This window comes from Syngnathus floridae, chromosome 14, assembly GCF_059516105.1.
Source record: "Syngnathus floridae isolate MCC-2025c chromosome 14, RoL_Sflo_1.0, whole genome shotgun sequence".
In the NCBI taxonomy this organism is placed as follows: domain Eukaryota; kingdom Metazoa; phylum Chordata; class Actinopteri; order Syngnathiformes; family Syngnathidae; genus Syngnathus; species Syngnathus floridae.
In genome coordinates, this window is record NC_142426.1 from 9,224,955 (window position 1) to 9,242,870 (window position 17,916).

Consider the following 17,916-nt stretch of genomic DNA (forward strand, 5'->3'; position numbering starts at 1 on the left):
GTCGTTCTCCGACTCTGGTGACATTGCGACCAGTCCTCCAGGCCGGGCGGTGTTGTTGGCGGGTGGTGCTGTGACCCCTCGGGTGTCGGTTAGCGTCCGCTCGTCTCTCGCTGTCCGCTGCTAAACATGTTTCGAAACCCTTGGATATCTGGTTACCATGTCAACCATGTGCAGTATTGCAGCACAGGTAAGGTCTGGTGGCAGTTGTCCTGTTTTCTGCTTTTGGTCAGATTTTGATATTTGTACAAAATGTCTGGCCTGCCCCAAACTCCAGGCTTGGTGTGATGGCCAGGTGTCTCCAGTTGATGAGTCCTTTAGGACCTACAAAAGCATCACGACTGATTCAAACTGGATCACAATGTTTTATCATATCGGGGTTCAGTACGTTGGTTTAACTTTTGGTTTGTTTTTTACACCTCCTTCCTGTGCTTTGATTTCAGGTGACCAAGTCTCTTGTTTTCCTTTGTCCTCGCTTCGCGACCCAAATTAGCTTTAGCGGAAAATATAGATACAGCGAAAACCCAAGTTGGCGCCTGCTAAGCTGTTTTCTGGCGGCTTTGAGCTTCCTCGGCTGGTTGGCAGCGAGCGAGCGTTTCAGAGGAAAACTGAACTGACTCAACGGGCATGGGGCTTTCCGAACGGATCACACACACATTGCACAAGTCTTGCGAAAAGCTTAGTACACATGATTGGTTTTGACAGCCAGGGATCATGTCATTTTTTTAATCTGCTTGTCACCTACTAAAGGTTCAGCGAGGCCAAGAAATAGACCCAGATTTGTTCTAGTGATGTCTGGAGTGGTAACTAAATCTGTCTGTGACGAAAAGGGAAACAACTTTAGACTGTTTTGCTCATTGGGGGAGTTGCTATGGACTGCACGTAGTGTGACATGCTACCCTAAAATAAACCAATTGATTCTTGTGTTATAAAAGTTTTCAATGTAAATGTTGCAATATGTAATATTGAATCAACAGAGCCTGGGAATCAAGTCATTTTAGTACGTGTTGTATGAGTTCATCCAAACATGGGTTCATTGTGAGTGTAATTAAAAAAAAAATGTTAGGAACAGTAGGGGAAAGCATTTTAAACATCCTAGGCACCACCAACTTGACCAATTTCAAACACTAGTACTATTTTATGGTCTTGACTGAGTGTTGTGTCTTGGCAGGATTTGGATCAGAAGCTGTGGGCAAACTTTGTACCTCAACATCATTGCCAACAGAAGCCTTAAGGTAAGAAATGGTAGCGAGGGGAAGAGAAGAAAAATGTGCTCCTCATGTTTAACAAGTCAATTATATCATGACATTATTTTCTGGGTAATATAATTTTTTCGTGCTTGGTCATCAAGACAGAATATCAGCAGCTTTACAGCTGGCCAGCATTAAATGACACTTTCACCTTGTGTCACCCTTTAAAGATAATCCGGTCAACAGTCATTTACCATAAACCCTTTGAGATGCTAATCAGGTGTTGAAGGGTTTTTTTCAGCTCCGTTTTTTCTTTTCGTATTCTCACGTTTAGTTTTCAAAGTGATTTCTCCCTGCATGACAAGGCCGCCCTGGTCAAGAGCGTTTCAGATACCGATGCCAAACTCCTGGTGGTTCTTCCCAAGGGTGCGAATTGGTATCTTAATCTCTATGGCTGTTTTTTATTGTCATCCATTTTTTTAAAACAGTTTTAACATTCAGTTTCAGAATTGAAGAAATACTTTGAGGGAGCTCATCCAGCAGATTTCCAGATGAACAGGTATTGGGCCTTTGTTAACTTTACAGTATTAAGGAAGGGTTAGGGTTAGGGTTAGGGTTACGTTGTATGTGTGTACGATATTTAAGCCAGACTTTGCCTTTTATTTCAGGAAGGAGAGGATCGCCCGGCGTCTAGAAGGGATTGAAAGTGACCCTCCGCCAGTCCTGCTGCCTGGCGGCTTGGTTGCCAACAGGATGCTGGAAGACGACCCACCACGATACACCAGGGCCTCGGATACATGCGAGCCTTGTGTGATGGGTGAGCTGATGCGGGACTTTGCTGGACTTGATTAACTGAAAAATCACGGTGTCTTCGCTTACTCTCGTATGCAGTGAGGCATTTCAGTCAAGAGGAGCTGGACGCACCCCAAACCCCGGTGACATCCCCGCAGCGCCAGTCTAGACAAGGAGTCAGCCGCACAGAGCCGATGTTGGTCTACGTCGACCCTGTGACGTTATCTACATCAACGACACCCGCGTCCCCACCCTCGGACCCGGCCAATTTGAGTTCCAAGGCCGAGCGCATTGCCCGCTACAAAGCCGAGAGACGGCGGCAGTTGTCGGAGCGGTACGGCATCCCCCTAAACCAGGAAGCGGACATTAACTACGCGTCACGCTTCCGTGCACGACTCGACCAAGATTCCGCTGCGGACAGACACTCAGCTGGAAGACGAGATAGACGTCAAACAGAACCGATACATAATGAAACCGGTGGCCCATACCGCTCTGGTGTGGGTAGGGTTTACATGAGGACTCATCCAGACCTTGCACCTGTAATTCCACCAGGCCCAGTCAACACGAACCAAGCTCCAGCTCCTACGCAAGGAAGCAGATTCGCAGAGCAGGAAAGAGTCATGAACATGGAGAACTACCGGAGAGGTGGCGCTCAAGAATGCATATCTCAAAGCAGGGCCCAGGAGCACCTCGTGTCTATACCCCAACATCATCATCAGCAGCAGCAGCAGCAAAATCCTACTCACCACCCCCATATAGATCCAACGCATCCAAAGCAGAGTCCAAATTCAAGCAACGACTACAGCTTGGCAGCCGTGCCCAGCTCACCTCGCACTGCTCGTCGGGCCTCACTGCCATCAACCCGTTACGGTATCTCACCTGGGGATTTGTTCATTGAGCACCAGGCACAGAGCATCCTCAACAGGCAGGGGTGAGTTCATGAAATGTCTCCTTCATTCTGCTCTGGTTTCAAGGCTGAGGTCTCTTTCCTCTTGCTTGGGTATTTGGATGAACCAAGTTTCAAAACCTTCCATTGAGGTTTGATATGGTAGTCTTTTGAACAGAGCTACTGCAAACTTGGCTTATCATATACGGAACAATAGAACATAATTGCAAAGACCGCAATCAAGATATTGTGTTTGTTTTGAGATCATCAACATCAACTATTTGTACTGAATCCTCGCATGATAAACTCCACACCCCTTTCCTGGGCTCCCATACCACCTTTGTTAATCTTCTGATTGTCACGGAATTTAACAAGAAGAGGTCACTAGCCTGACACAACAGTTGACTATCCTGGCAAGAAGCATCCGTGACAGTTCGACATTATCCGTAGCCTTGAGCGACTGGTCTCTTGACACAGACACAAAGGCCGATGCAAAGACACTCGTCAGTTGGCTGCCAAGGTATGAAGTATCAGGATGAAGACATTTCTTAATTAACTTTTACCGGTTGTACCGTACATAATCACCTCAGACAATGTGGATACTGCGACTCACTCGCTCCTAACAGTCCTTACCTTGAAGATTTATTTGCCATAGGTAGCATGTGTGTCAGATTAATCCACCAATGGAAATCTGGTGTGTCAAAAATCAGTTTACCTACCTTACACCCGAATTTAATCATCTGACTGGCTGAATATTTCTGAGGCTGTTTTTTTTTTACTTACTGATGGCCCTTGTACATTCCTTTCCCTAAGAATCAGAGGCAGTACACAGAGGCTTCCTGAGTGGAGCACAGACAGACACCACAGTACCAGACACCGGACTCAGGAGAACCCACTCCGACTCGGCTTGGAACACAGCCAACATAAAACTGTTTCGCAACCTTGGCCAAGTCACCCTCAGTCTGCTCAAGAGTACCAGCCTACCATTGACCATCAAAACCTACCTGTGCCCACCAGCAAACTCTACAGTCCCCCAGAGATTCAACCACGAAGACGAGTGAGCTCTGACCAAATCTACACAGCTCACAAGGAGGCAAGGCTCGAGGCAAGGCTGGAAGCAAGGTTGGAGATCGGACAAGCCTCCAAAGAAGAAGTCCAAACCGAAGGTCTGTTGAAGAGCCGGAAAGCGGTTTTGCCGTCCGAGATCCGCAAGAGAGAAAAGACTGCGGATGATTTTAACAGACATCCCAGTAAACATGTGGATTGGGAAACTAACAGTCCAGAACAAAGGATAGAGAGTCGGGAAGTCGAGGAGGACTGGTATTCACCCAGAGAGCGAAGGCGAGAGAGGAACACAGAAAAAAGCCGAGAGCGAGTGAGGCACCGTCACTTGGGTCATGAGACTCGTGAGGACAGAGTGTTAAGACCCGTGTACACGGAGAATGCCTCGAAAACCGTCACCCATCCAGAGTCACTCGTGCTTCCGACAGAAAACAGAAGGGAAGTTGAGGAAGATCTTCAAAGACAGCATCAGTACAATTCCTCGAGAAAGCCTCAGGAGCCCAAAGGGGAACACCAGACAAGAATAGAAGCTCATTTGAAGAGAGTTGACGAGGCTCGACAATGTGAAGTCTCAGACCCTCAAAGGCAGCAAGAATTGCAGAGGAGCGACTCGGCTGTTTATCTTCAGAAAGGTTCTTCTTTACCTCAGGCCAAGCACAGAAGCACAGAGGCAGGTGGAGGGCCTAAACCTAAGACGCGAACCCGCTCCATGTCAGACATCGGAATCAGCCAACCTTCTGTCTTGCTCCGAAGGGAGAGGTCTCGCGCCACCCACGAGACCTCCTCCAAGCCTGTGCCTCCATCAGGGGTGGCCAATGGTGAAACGGGAACCTTGGACACCCGGGTGTCGGTAGCCCAGCTGCGACACTCTTACCTGGAGAATGCCAACAGGAAGCTTGACTTGTAGGTCCGCCAGCATGGGCTCTTTTCGTGTTCCTTCGCATGGCTAACTCTGCAATGGGATGCTACTAAAACCCACAGCATATCAAACGAGAGCAGTGCAGACCTCCACCTAGGCTAACATTTGGGATGCTAATAGGAGACCCAAGGCCTCCTGCTTAAACTCAACAAATGACAACATGGTTTCATCGAGAAGCGCTTTAACATTCAACTGAATTTCAAACCTGGATAAAAACTTTTGAAATGGAGCTTCTGTCACTGTATTTACACGGACAAATAAACCAACGAACAAAGGAGACAAACCCTAACCCTAGTGGCAATGTGATGATCGTAATTTGAAACCCTAACCTCAAACCCTAACCCTGTCTTGGAACTTTCATTTGAAAACCTGATCCTTCTTTGAAAGCCTAACCCAGACTCGAAGCCCTCGTTTCACACACTAACCTGACGTGTTTGAAGTCTCACCCCAGGCTTAAAATGCTAACAATGTCAAATTCTCCTTGGCAACAAGTGAGATTATCTGTCAAAAAGATTACGCAAAGTTTTGATCCTCCACCACTGCATGCTAGGTGTGGCTAACTGGTACCCGTGATTGGTACATTTGCACCCTCACCTGAACTTGGACTCTCTCTCATTCTTTGTTAATCAAAGCGAGAGCAACCAGGCCTCAGTGATGGAATCCGAGCCCACGGCGAGTGGCGTGGATTCCCGGGGAGACAAAACAGCTCGGAGGCCTCGCCGCTACATCACGCCGGGGGACGGCCGCACGTCCGAAAGGAGTCGGACTCAGCCCATCACGTCTGCGGAACGTCTGGAGACTGACAGGTGCGAGAAAGGACGTAGTCACCGAATATTCGATGGCGTTGAAATCCTAATTGGATATTGAAATGTTTGGTGACACAGGTCCCACCTCAGTCCAGCACAGCTTCAAGATGTCGAAGGTGATCACTCATCTGACCTGCACATGCTACAAATTTGAAATTGAAAACCTAAGGCCATTTTTTGGACTTTGTAGTTGATGAAGAAAAACTGGACGAGCGAGCTAAGATGAGTGTGGCGGCCAAGAGGTCTCTTTTCAGGGTAAGTGACTTAAACCCGCACGCACACATCTTCAGGTCAAGTTGCGTCTGAAAGTCAACATTTTGTCTCTTCAGGAGTTGGAGAAAACTTCGGAGGGCGGCGTTCCCAAGCCTCGATCTCGAAACGCGGCCGTGGAACGTCGTCTGCGGAGGGCCCAGGACCGCTCACAAACTCAGCCCGTCAGCAGCAAGGAAGTGGTCGATGCTTGCAGGTACAAACACTTCAAAATCCAGGAACCAGTGTACTTTTTTTCCCCCTTGAATATATATTATATTTTTTGGATGAGTTTTTACTATTATTTTTGACCATCCTGATTCTCAGAAGAAGGTTCATTTAAGTTTCTTTTCACCATTTTAAAAGTGAGCCTTCCACATCATCACACACTGTGGAAAGCCACACCAGCACCAGCACCAGCACCAGCGCCAGCACCAGCACCAGCACCAGCACCACCAGTTCACCTGTCGTCAGTACCACCGTGACCACCATCAGGTAACACAACACAATGAGTAAGATGCAATGGAAATGCAAATGAACTGGCAGTTATATGTCAGATATACTAATTTGACTTGGCAAGCAGCACGTGGGCTGTCTTAAACAACTACCGTATTTTCCGGACTATAAGGCGCATCTAATACGGTATTTATAATTTGGAATGAGGCTTGAAATGCTCATTTCAAACCCTAATTTAACTCAAAACTATCAATCTTGTTTGAAGCCTGAAATCTTTTTGAAAAACCTGACCCTGGCCTGAACCCGAAATTTAAAAAATGATCGAAGCTTGAAAAGGAATTTAGAACAATTCGCCTTCACCTCAAACCTACATTTCAAATCCTAACAACACAGACAAGTCTTTTCCAGGATTTATTACTGTACTATGAAAAATATTACCACGTGATGAAGAATGTACGCAGCTTTTACTCTCTCATCCTTTGGGAATAGCGATACTGATGTGCCGTCCTACCCTCATGAGCGAGCACCTTATAGGGGATGGAAGTTGCTGTTTACACAATTACTCACTAGTGATGAACCCCAGCATTCCCTCTTGCTGCATTCCTCACATTCTTCTAAGGTCCAGATGTCAGATGTTGGGCACCAGAAACAAACAAGCGCAAACCCTCCACGAGCCATTTCACACACTTAACAAGTGACTTGTGCAACTTTATATGACGTGAATCATAAGCAGCAAACCGGGACTTTCAGTATTTGTATTTAAAACCCAAATATGTAACCAATGTTCAAAACCTTAATTTGAACCCTGCCTTGCCTTAACACCTGTACCCTGGTCTCAGTATCCAAGCAGCTCCAGTCCCCGAGAAGATCCAGGAGAGGCAGGACGAGGATCCCCCCGAAGTGGAGGGGGACGACCTATCCACGCTCAGTTTGGCTGAGAAGATGGCCCTCTTCAACCGGCTCGCCCATCCAGCGGATGAAGCGGCGCCGAAAAGTCAGCGTCGTGCTCTCGCCCGCTTTCAGACACAGCCCATCACCCAGGGCGAAGTGGAGAAGGTACTTTAAAGGTTTATGCGTATGGTCAAATGAAATTCACCCAAGGTTACCATACATTTTAGATTCATGGTAAAATTTCATCCAAAACCTAATATCCTTAACTATAAGACTATGTTCATTCCACAAATAAGCAGCTGATGTCCTCACAGGTGCCTAAGCCTCCTGTTGGCTCCTCAGTCAAGCATATCGAGTCCAAGCAGGAAGAACATGTAAGGTCCAGAAAGCTGATTGGATGCACTTGAATGAGCTTATTAAAAGCCGTCTCCATTTGGCTCCGCCTACATAGACTCGTTATCCCAAACGAGTGGATGTACATAGTAATTGGCATACAGCAGTCATGTGACTTGCTGTTGGAAAGTTTGTTCACGTCAACTGCTTCTGTTAGTTGCTAGTTTAGCATAACAAGCATGAGGTGCGAAAAACATGTTGGTGGCAGGGGATGTCTGATTACTATTTTTTTCTTTGCTCTATAGTTAAAACACAGCAGTCAAGTCAAACTAGAGCCCCTCCCCGCCTCCCTGCTCCGCTCTGTGGCAGCTTCCCCCTCCCATGCCTCCATCACCACGGTAACCGTGACGCCTGCATGCAGCAGCAGTAGCATCGCTTGTGAGGGGAGTTCTCTCACCCAACAACAGCCCCCTCCCACCACGTCTGACCACCAGGAGAGGGCATTGCGGTACCTCTCTATGACCCAGAGCGTGGGAGACCCAGGCCACCCCAAGCTCCTCCCCCATAGCTCTGAACAAAAACCGGGGGGTCTTCCCTCTCCCACTCCTTCTTCCGGCACTCTTCGCCGGCATCAGGCAGAGGCGGAGGAGACTGACAAGGAGGAGGCGCATGCCAGCTCAAGAGCCCTCGGCGATACCCGGGAGAAAAACGCGGAGGAAGGACGTGGAGGTGGAGGAAGCCGCCCCCTGGGAGAAGAGGCAGGAGGAGACGGCGGCAGCCCAGAACGATTCTCAGGTAGGAGACGAGTGCAATGTGTGAACAAAAGGGAAAGCGGGGAAAGGGCGGTGGACTCTCCTCATTATCCTCATCGTGCTTCCACACATCATTGCCTGCTAAGTACACGAAGAAGGGGCATTCGTACAAATTTGGGACGCATCTCATTAACATTCCGCATGGGTTCTTTTGTCCCCAAAGAGATGGATGGATGGATGGATAGATAGAGCTGGCAACACGCTTTCTGCTTGAGTCGCGGTCAGTCGGATTACGCTAACTGGTTATGAAAGAACAAAAGAAATCTTGACTGTGTTTGATGATATGGGTATTATTAGCAGGGTCACTTGAATAGGTGTTACTGGGTCAGAGTAACCTCTGCCAAGGCAGATCAGGACTTACGAGATGGCAACATTTTGGCTTTGAGCATTCGGGTTGTGTAGCAATGTGTGTCAGACAGTTCTTTGTCTGAATGTGTCCTGACATTAACTAGCCAAATGTCTTGGGTATCCCGTGGCTTTAGTTTTAGGGATTAGAGTGTTGGAAGTGGTATTACAAGTTCTGACACATATTTTGTGTATTACCCTTTCAGACCGGCAGGATCGCACAGTGCCACTGAGACCTTTGATAACCAAAGTGTCCTCCACGACAACATCTCAAACGTCAAGCATCCAGCAGAGCCATCCTCTGATTCAGCCTCCCCTAACTCCACCCAAAACCTTCCTGCTGCAGACCCACACAGAGTCACCAAAGCACCAATTCTCCATCCAGCCATCTCAGTCCCCGCCAACGTATCCCAAACTATTCACTCAGCCCCAGCAAAACCAGGCCACAACTCAGGAACTCCTCTCCAAGCCTTCTATTCAACCAGACCTTCAAGCTCTGCCCAAAGTCCAGGTGCCTCCTCCGACGCCGCCAAAACCTCAGGGCTTCCTACAACCTCTGCCCAAGTCTCAGTCACTGCCGCTAGAGCACAGTGACGACTACAACAAATTCAGCGTCCATTTGATCGATCCGCTGTCCCCCACGGGTTCCGCGGAGCAGCTGCCTTACGGCATGTCCAGCAAACAGATGTCCATCAAGGAGAGGTGAGGATGCCAGATAATGTAGGTCAAAATTACCATTCTAAAGTTAAAAGGGAAGGCTAAGGGTTGGATGTTTTCTCCTGGTGTTAAGGTTCAGGTTTGGGTTTATTTTGGGTCAGGGTAAACGTCCGTTGACTGAATTGGACACATGAGCGCCATTCGCTTTTATGAACCCGCACTCACTCGGGAGAAGTGATGACACACTTTCTATTCGATCCGCTTCTCGAGTTCACTCGAGCTTGATGTGACCTGAATTATCACCCTTGAGTGATTGCCTTTTCATGAACTACAAGAGTAGTAGTTGGAGTAGTCCGGTGGAGAGCAAGGCAGAATACCAAAAGACTGTAACAGCCTTTGAGAGTTAACACTTTTAAATTGTATATTTCAATAGTGTTTGTGCATTTGTGTCAGAGTGGCCCTGCTGAAGAAGAGCGGGGAGGAAGACTGGAGGAACCGGATCAACAAGAAACAGGAAGTGGCAAAGGTGGTGTCCACCGAGGTACCCCAGCGCCAAGAGGAGGAGCCGACGCATCAGAAGGAGGTGCAGAATGGACAACAAAGACATTTACCACATAAACGATTACCGTATTTTCCGAACTATAAGGCGCACTGGACTATAAGGCGCACCTTCAATGAATGGCCAATTTTAAACTTTGTCCTTATATAAGGCGCACTGGACTATAAGGCGCACCATTAATGCATCATGTCAGAATTTTAATCCAAATCAAATCATTCTCCATTTTATCTTTTTTATTTCAACTTCAGATGCAACAAATTAGTTTATAATCACAAAATAATGATCCATAGTCTTTTTTTGATTCATGATTCATAGTCTTCAGCGGGCCACTTATGATTGATTTCATGACACAAAGCTACAGGCCAGTTTAAATTTAGGAATTTGGTCCATATATAAGGCGCACCGGACTATAAGGCGCACTGTTGGCTTCTGAGAAAATTTCAGGTTTTTAGGTGCGCCTTATAGTCCGGAAAATACGGTACATGATGCCTGCTTCTTTCATTTTGTCACATGATGAACCCCATGGACAAGATCCCCAAATATCACCCCCTTTCTTACCACCTTTGTGTCCTCCCTGCACCGCCCCACAGGAGGAAGAAGTGGTCATCCATGACCACTCCGCAGTGTCAGATCAGCTGTGGGTAAGGTCCGCCTCTCAGCCAATCAACTGGGTGCCGCGTCATCCAATCACAATTGCAGTTTCAATGCAGCTCCTTTGCATGCTGTTTGGAGCACTGGCATGGCTTTCTAGAATAGTGGTAACACCATTTTGAAAAACCTCAAGTAGCCCAAAAAGACACTAGAACTCAGTCAATCCATCAACTGCAGTTGTGATACGCGGATTGTTGTCTGTGAGGCAGGGAAGATGTCTGACTGTTGTTTGTGATTGGGTGAGTGAGTTAGGGGGCGGAGCTTGCTGTGTCTTGAAGGACTGTGTGAGGGAAACAGCACTTGTATGGGTTTTTGCGGGCCTTTGTGTTATTTGGAGACCCATAACATAGTCTCAAGACCTGAAAAGACGCCAGAAGATGGCTATTTTCCAAAACCTTAAACGCGGCTTCCTCTAGTAGTTTGATAGGATTAAAACGGCAGTAAAGTAGAAAAATTGCTCATGAATCTAACATGCATGGTCATGCGTCCTTTCCCTCCATCTCTCCTTCCTCTTCCTTCCACTCATCCTCCCACCTCTCCATCCTCAGGAGCCTGTCTTCTCCTCCACTTTTTCTCCTCCTTTCTCCCTCGGACAAAAGTGTCGGTACATTGACCATCACGCTCAGGTAAGCAGGGCAGCCATACTTGGTGTGTCAGTTTTTTTTTTTTTTTTTGGACATCCTGGAGACAATATATGCTGTCGTGCATCTTCTACTTGGTTTGATGCCAGTCCTCTTGCTCCTATCTGGGAGGCGACTTGTTTCAAGATGAGAGTTAGGGTTGTTTTTAAGAGTTAATGTAAGATTTGTTCAAGTTTGTTTTAGGTTATACTTTGGGCTCATATATATGGTTAGGTGTCAAAGTAAGATTTGGTGGAGTTAGGGTTGGAGATTAACATAAAATGTCACTTGGGTCTTCTGAGGGCATTTTCGTCTGGGTTTTGTTAGAAGAACAATTCCAAACAAATCCCACCTAAGATAAACATGACCGTTGCAGACAAAATCACATTTTTTGTTTCAGGCTCAGTCGGTCCAAAAGGAAGACAAGGAGGCCCAGATGACCATCGAGGAGAGGAAGCAAATGATGTCGATGCGAGAGGACGCCTGGAAGGGCAAAGGCAAAGGTGCGGCCAACGATTCTGGCCAGTACACGGTGGCTGCTCGCATGGTTAAGAAAGGTCAGAAGAATATTTATTGGATGTCGTTTTTTCTAGACTTTGTACCTCACCTCCGAGGGTTATTTTACCCCCTGTCATATGTTATTTTTGTCAGGTCTGGCTGCCTCTTCCTCAGTCATCGGGCCGATCCTTTCGCCCGTCTCCACCAAGCTTAAAAGCAGCTCCTCAGTTGTGGGGAAACCTCAGGAGAGTGCGTTTGAATTTTGTACCGCATCTTTCCCATGCAGGAAAATGTTGTGTGTTTGCTAAGATGACCTTGAATGCTATCTGTCCAGACATTGAAGCCAGAGAAGACATGGAGTCAGATAAAAAGCTGGACAAGTTGGAGACCTTCTTGGGACGCCTTAACAGTAAAGGTACAGTATATTCGTAATTTGTTTGTTGACAGTACTGCAAAGTTATGATATTTTTCCGATGAACCAAACAGGTGGTTTGACGGTAGGTCATTTTTATCGGTCTCTAATGTTCCAACTTGTGCTGTCCATCAGTGTCCGAAATCCAGGAGAGCACCCTGACAGTCACCGAGAAGACGGTTAAGGAGGTGATGAAGCTGGACGACGAGATCTTTACTAACTTCTACCGTCGCGTGGCCGAATTCCCAAACGTGCCTTCGCGTATCGAGCTCAGCGAAGACTTCGACGCCATTTTCGGCTCACGGCAGGGCTCCAGCAGACTGACCTCGGCCGTGGTCAGGCACAAGCGCTCCGTGCGTCCATCCAGGAACGTGCAGGCCTCCCGCAACCCGGTCAAGATGCTGGCCGCCCGCCAGGATATACAACACGAGTACACTGAGCAGAGGCTCAACGTGGCTCAGCTGGAGAGCAAAAGGATGTCCTCCGATAAGAGTGAGACAAGACACTGAGATCTTTTGTGGTGATACCCAAAACAAATCAACACTGGTCTTCCTCTGTCTTGCAGTGATTAAAAGCTCAGAATATTCAGATGCGGCTCTGGCAGGTCTGTCCAGTAAAGAGAACTACAGCACAGTGACTTTACGCAGTGTCAACGTCGCGGAGACGCCCACATCTAACAACAGCGCTATCCCATACAAAAACCTCATGCTGCTGCACATTAAAGGTCGTAAGGGTTTTCACTCGAGATACCCACCCGGGCCCTTGTCTCATTCGAGGAATTCTCTTGCAGGTCGTCGCCACGTTCAGACCAGACTAGTCGAACCTCGAGCGGCGTCGTTGAACAGCGGTGATTGTTTCCTGCTGGTGACGCCCGAGCATTGCTTTGTATGGATAGGAGAGTTCTCCAACGTCATCGAGAGGGCCAAGGTCTATTCATACGTGATTATCGGTACTTCATTTTTACGACAGAAAATTGATGGATGTTTTCTTTTTTTTGTAGGCTATGGATCTGGCCACGTTCATCCAAACACAGAAAGACTTGGGCTGCAGAGCAACCAAGGTACAGACCATCGAGGAAGGAGTCCACGTGCAGAGTCCGGATTCACAAGAGTTTTGGACCATCCTCGGGGGACAGAGTGCCTACCGACGTAAGAAGTCATGCAAGGTTTTAGCTACAAATGGAAAAAAGCTCGACACACTTTCTGTCTCGGTGATTAGCTGCCGGTCCACCGGAGGAGGACGACCGCTTTGAGAACGCCATCGTGGAGACCAACTGCATCTTTCGCCTCATAGATGACAAACTGATGCCAGACGATGACGAATGGGGAAAGGTCCCTCGTTGCTCATTGCTGTCATCCAAAGAGGTCAGCACTGGTGAACCCAAAAACCACCACGGACATTCCTTTTCACTGAAATGTCCAAACTTAGTGTCAGCATTTTAATCTGTTGAAGTTTTACTGTGGCTCGTGGTCTGCGTTCCAGGTCTTGGTGTTGGACTTTGGTAGTGAGGTGTATGTTTGGCATGGCAAAGAGGTGACACTGGCCCAGAAGAAGGTGGCTTTTCAGCTGGCCAAACATCTCTGGAATGGTATCTTCGACTACACCTGCTGCGACATCAACCCATTGGACCCTGGAAGCTGCAACCCCCTAATACCGAGGTAGTCGACACTGGATTATGACGGGCACGTAGAGACCTAAAAAAAGAGTCCTGGGCTGTAGTGAGCAATCAAGGGAACTCCTCCCAATGTGGTCTTGGCCATTTGAAAGACTGTCAGAAGGATACCTATGTAGAACTGGTTCACCTTGAACAATTTCTTGCTCATCAGTGTGTTAATCTCCTGGCACAGGAAAGGCCAAGGCCGTCCCGAATGGGCGATATTCGGCAGGCTGACCGAGCACAACGAGACCATCTTATTCAAAGAGAAGTTTGTGGACTGGTCCGAAGTGAAGCTGCCAGGATCACCGACAGAAGACAGCAAGCAGCTACCAGAACAACAGGTTTTCATTAGATATTTATACTGGTCAACTTTGCAAACCATAAGTCTTATTACCTTTAAGATTTACTGCTCGCTTGTTTGTTTTCCCAGAAGTCCACAGGGCAAGAGTGCCGGCCATACAACATCAACCTTCTGCTGCCGCTCCTCCAGTCGTCCGTGTCTACCATCTTGGATGGCGTGAATGTGGGCCGAGGCTACGGCTCAGTGGAGACCGAGGACCGCATGAGGACCCAGGAGATCAGCACCGTCTCGGTGGACGTGTGGCACATTCTGGAGTTTGACTACAGCCGCTTGCCACGCCAGAGCGTTGGCCAGTTCCACGAAGGCGATGCGTACGTGGTGAAATGGAAGTACATGGTCAGCACGTCAGGTAAGTCCTGCCTTTCGCTCTGGATCTCGGGTGAATGATTCTAACCTGTCGTGTTTTTGTTTCAGTGGGGCGCAGAAACAACCCAGAGGTGAGGAGCACCGGACCAGGCCGGGAGAAATGTTGCTATTTCTTCTGGCAAGGTCGACACTCTACTGTTAGTGAGAAAGGAACGTCGGCCTTGATGACGGTTGAGCTGGACGAGGAGGGAGGGGCTCAGGTAGACATACGGGGACTCTCTTTATTCTTTTTTACATCACTTGTTACTAGGTAGATTTCACAGGACTTGAGACTCGCCTATTGAGTCATTAAAAAAGTCATGATTTTAGAATCACTGTTTTTTTTCTGCTTAAAAAGGTGCAGGTGCAGCAGGGCAAAGAGCCTCCGTGTTTCCTTCAGTGCTTCAACGGCGGGATGATCATCCATGCTGGAAAGCGGGAGGAAGAGGAGGAGAACATCCAGAGTAAAAGCATATTTTTTCAGTCCATGATACGTTTTTATCCATTTGTGACATTCACCGGCGTTTGTTAGGCGAGTGGCGTCTGTACTGCGTGCGCGGCGAGGTGCCAGCAGAGGGCAACCTGCTGGAAGTGGCGTGCCACTGCAGCAGCCTGCGCTCCCGAGCCTCCATGGTCCTGCTCAGCGTCGACAAGGCTGCCATTTACCTGTGGCATGGCTGCAAGACACAGGAGCACACCCGCAGCGTGGCTAGCACAGCAGCGCTCAAGATCAAAGAACAGTAATATATATATATTATTTTAAGATCATTACATAGGTTTGATTATATGATTAAATCATATCAAACACTCGTGTTCAGGTGTCCTCTTGAAGCTGGACTCCACAGTAGCAGTAAGGTGACCATTCATGAGTGTGATGAGGGCGTGGAGCCGCCAGGCTTCTGGGAGGCTCTGGGTCATAAGGACAGGAAGGCCTACGACTGCATGCTGCAAGGTGACAACAATTCCAAAAGGTTTTGGCAAAAGTAGTGAGGCCATCTACAGACAATATGACTGGGGGAAATCATTTCTTTCTCAGACCCTGGAAAATTCAACTTTACTCCACGGCTCTTCCAACTGACCAGCACTTCAGGAGAGTTCGTGGCGACGGAGTTCTTCCACCCGTCCCGTGCTCCGGACCTCGTCAGCTCGCTGCCCTTCCTGCAAGAGGAGCTCTACAATGTGGCGCAACCCGGTGAGGCTCATCTCACAATCGATTTTCTCTTTCTTTAGTTCATGTTTAGACTGTATGGCTTTCTCAGCGTTGTTCCTGGTGGACAACTTCCATGAGGTCTACCTTTGGCAAGGCTGGTGGCCTCAGGACAGCGAGAGCACTGGATCAGCTCGCATACGCTGGGATGTGGACAGGAAGTGTGCCATGGAAACGGTGTTACAGTATTGCAAAGGTAATCTCCTGAGTCTAAATATCCCCTGAACCCTTCACCCGTGACAAACGTTCACAACAGCAATAACACTTTGTTGTGGTATTTTTATTTTTTTTTACAGAGAAGAGTGACAGGAAGACTCAGAAGTCCTACCTCATCCACGCTGGACTAGAACCGCTCACCTTCACCAACATGTTCCCCAGCTGGGAGCACCGGGAGGATGTGGCTGAGATCTCAGAGAGGGTAACGTCATGTTCAGTGGCGGTCCTAGCTTGAATTGTGCCCTTTTTGGGCCACCCCCCCAACCCTACAGCAAACAAAAGTGCGTTGATGCTACAGATTGTTAACACACACAAAAATAGAAATATAAAAACAGAAATAAATAAATAAATAACAGGCGTACACAAATGACAAGAGTACCGTTATACTACGAAATGTCAATGATACAGATGTTGCTAGAATGCATTTTGTATGGTATGCTTCTCCTTAAATGGCATTTTTTTGTGGCTGCAGGAAGCAGAGGTGTGCAACCAGATCATCCTGGTGGAGGACGTGCTGGCCCGGCTCAGTCAGAACATGTTCCCGCTGGACCAGTTGCGGGCCCGGCCCCTCCCGGAGGGTGTGGACCCTCTCCGCCTGGAAATCTACTTGTCAGACCGAGACTTTGAGGTCAGAGAGATGCACCTTGATGTTGCTTTTGTTGATCAATTTAAACTCAGTTTGGGGGGTGGTAGGCTAAACTTGGCAGATTGTGATGTCACCATTTGGTACCATTCAGAAATTGAGACGCAGATAACAGAAATCGGTATTATTAAAACTCACTTTTCCATATTATGTCCCTTTTAATTCTCACTTTTCAGAGCAAGTACTAGGTGCATTGAGGTAAGATTGCCCCTTTGACTTCTCGAACTGCCAATTCACATTTCTGCGCACGATGACCGCCCTTGAAATATAAGAACCGACTGATGGGAAGTGCGCTGGGTTGCATTGTGGTCATCTGCAGCCACGGATTTCCTAGCATTCTTTGCGCTAAAGTCTTCCATACTGCGTCTTCGAAACGCACGTATGTCACACTTTCACGCACACTTTCCTCTCGAGGAATGAATGAATGAATGCATCACTACTGCAGTGTACGAAGTGAAGCATGAAAAATGAAGCACATGAATGATGAAAAACAACAAGCCACAGAGATGGACACCAGGAGTTGGTTGCCAGCCAATTGCATGGCACATTTTGAAACAAAAAAAAACCAAAAAACAAGCATTCCCTCTCACAATCACACCTAAGGACTATTCCATATGTGTACTTTTGCAGGAGGCTTTGGAGATGAAGAGGGACGAATACGAACGTCTACCAGGGTGGAAACAGGTCAACTTGAAGAAGGCCAAAGGACTGTTTTAAGCACGTTGCATCGAAGATGGAACAAGAAAAGCACAAAAGGAGAGAGAGTGAGAGAGAAACCGAAATATACAGGAAAAAGACGTGAAGACTTGAAAGGCACTTCCAGGTCTAAATCGAACCATCGCAACACCAATGTGTTGCTTTTTGTGGATTTGACACCACTTTGCACAAGTAGAAGTGTGCACTTTTGGCATCAATATTGTTTATGTAAAGGTTTGATTCCAAATGATGTATAGTGCCTTTGCTGAATTGTTTTGTGTACAGTTTCTACAAAGACATTCTAGTGTGACGTCCTTTTGGCATAAAACACATAGAGAATCCAAAATGGAGTCAGCTCGTGTTTCCTGCTTAATAAATGAAAGCACTTTTGAGCCCACTTTAACAGAGTGAGATTTTTTTAAAACAAAATGATGGTGTTTCTATGGAATAAATAAATAAATGACTAAAACAATGAGTGAACTATTTATTATTAAATGATTAATTTTTGATTCATTGAGAGATTAAGATTTTTTGTCATTATTATTATTATTATTAAGATGACGGAATTAATTAAATATTTAATTGCATTAGACGGAAGTATTCTGTTCCGAAACCGGAAGTTTTCATTTTTCCGTTTGGGGGGCGGGCGCAAAAGT

The 17,916-nt window shown here is 47.3% G+C and overlaps 1 protein-coding gene across 3 annotated transcripts; it reads left to right on the forward strand.

Moving 5' to 3' along the window:
- The first annotated feature begins 22 nt into the window (after positions 1–22).
- Positions 23–17,663, forward strand: svilb (supervillin b). Of its 3 annotated transcripts, XM_088396606.1 has the most exons (40): positions 23–187; positions 1,169–1,232; positions 1,522–1,613; positions 1,689–1,746; positions 1,856–2,004; positions 2,079–2,910; positions 3,287–3,385; positions 3,679–4,830; positions 5,479–5,652; positions 5,731–5,768; positions 5,843–5,907; positions 5,982–6,118; positions 6,268–6,396; positions 7,197–7,413; positions 7,563–7,622; positions 7,887–8,376; positions 8,945–9,440; positions 9,849–9,978; positions 10,545–10,595; positions 11,154–11,231; positions 11,626–11,782; positions 11,877–11,972; positions 12,058–12,138; positions 12,271–12,627; positions 12,701–12,859; positions 12,926–13,062; positions 13,136–13,283; positions 13,354–13,499; positions 13,618–13,793; positions 13,983–14,133; positions 14,223–14,502; positions 14,568–14,719; positions 14,857–14,962; positions 15,031–15,238; positions 15,317–15,450; positions 15,535–15,690; positions 15,758–15,901; positions 16,002–16,123; positions 16,394–16,549; positions 17,195–17,663. In XM_088396606.1, the coding sequence occupies exons 1-40, from the start codon at positions 127–129 to the stop codon at positions 17,279–17,281; spliced, it is 7,725 nt and encodes a 2,574-aa protein (XP_088252732.1). In that variant the 5' UTR covers positions 23–126; the 3' UTR covers positions 17,282–17,663. The 3 variants fall into 3 exon arrangements, with proteins under 3 accessions (XP_088252732.1, XP_088252729.1, XP_088252730.1); XM_088396603.1 differs by lacking the exon at positions 3,287–3,385; XM_088396604.1 differs by lacking the exons at positions 3,287–3,385; positions 3,679–4,830.
- Positions 17,664–17,916: the final 253 nt, after the last annotated feature.

Excerpts from the sequence above, each read along its gene's own strand:
- svilb (XM_088396606.1), top strand. The coding sequence starts at position 127 with ATGTTTCGAAACCCTTGGATATCTGGTTACCATGTCAACCATGTGCAG. Across the intron at positions 1,233-1,521 it reads TTGCCAACAGAAGCCTTAAG|TTTTCAAAGTGATTTCTCCC; the intron begins GTAAGAAATGGT and ends TCTCACGTTTAG. Across the intron at positions 15,902-16,001 it reads GGTGTTACAGTATTGCAAAG|AGAAGAGTGACAGGAAGACT; the intron begins GTAATCTCCTGA and ends TTTTTTTTACAG.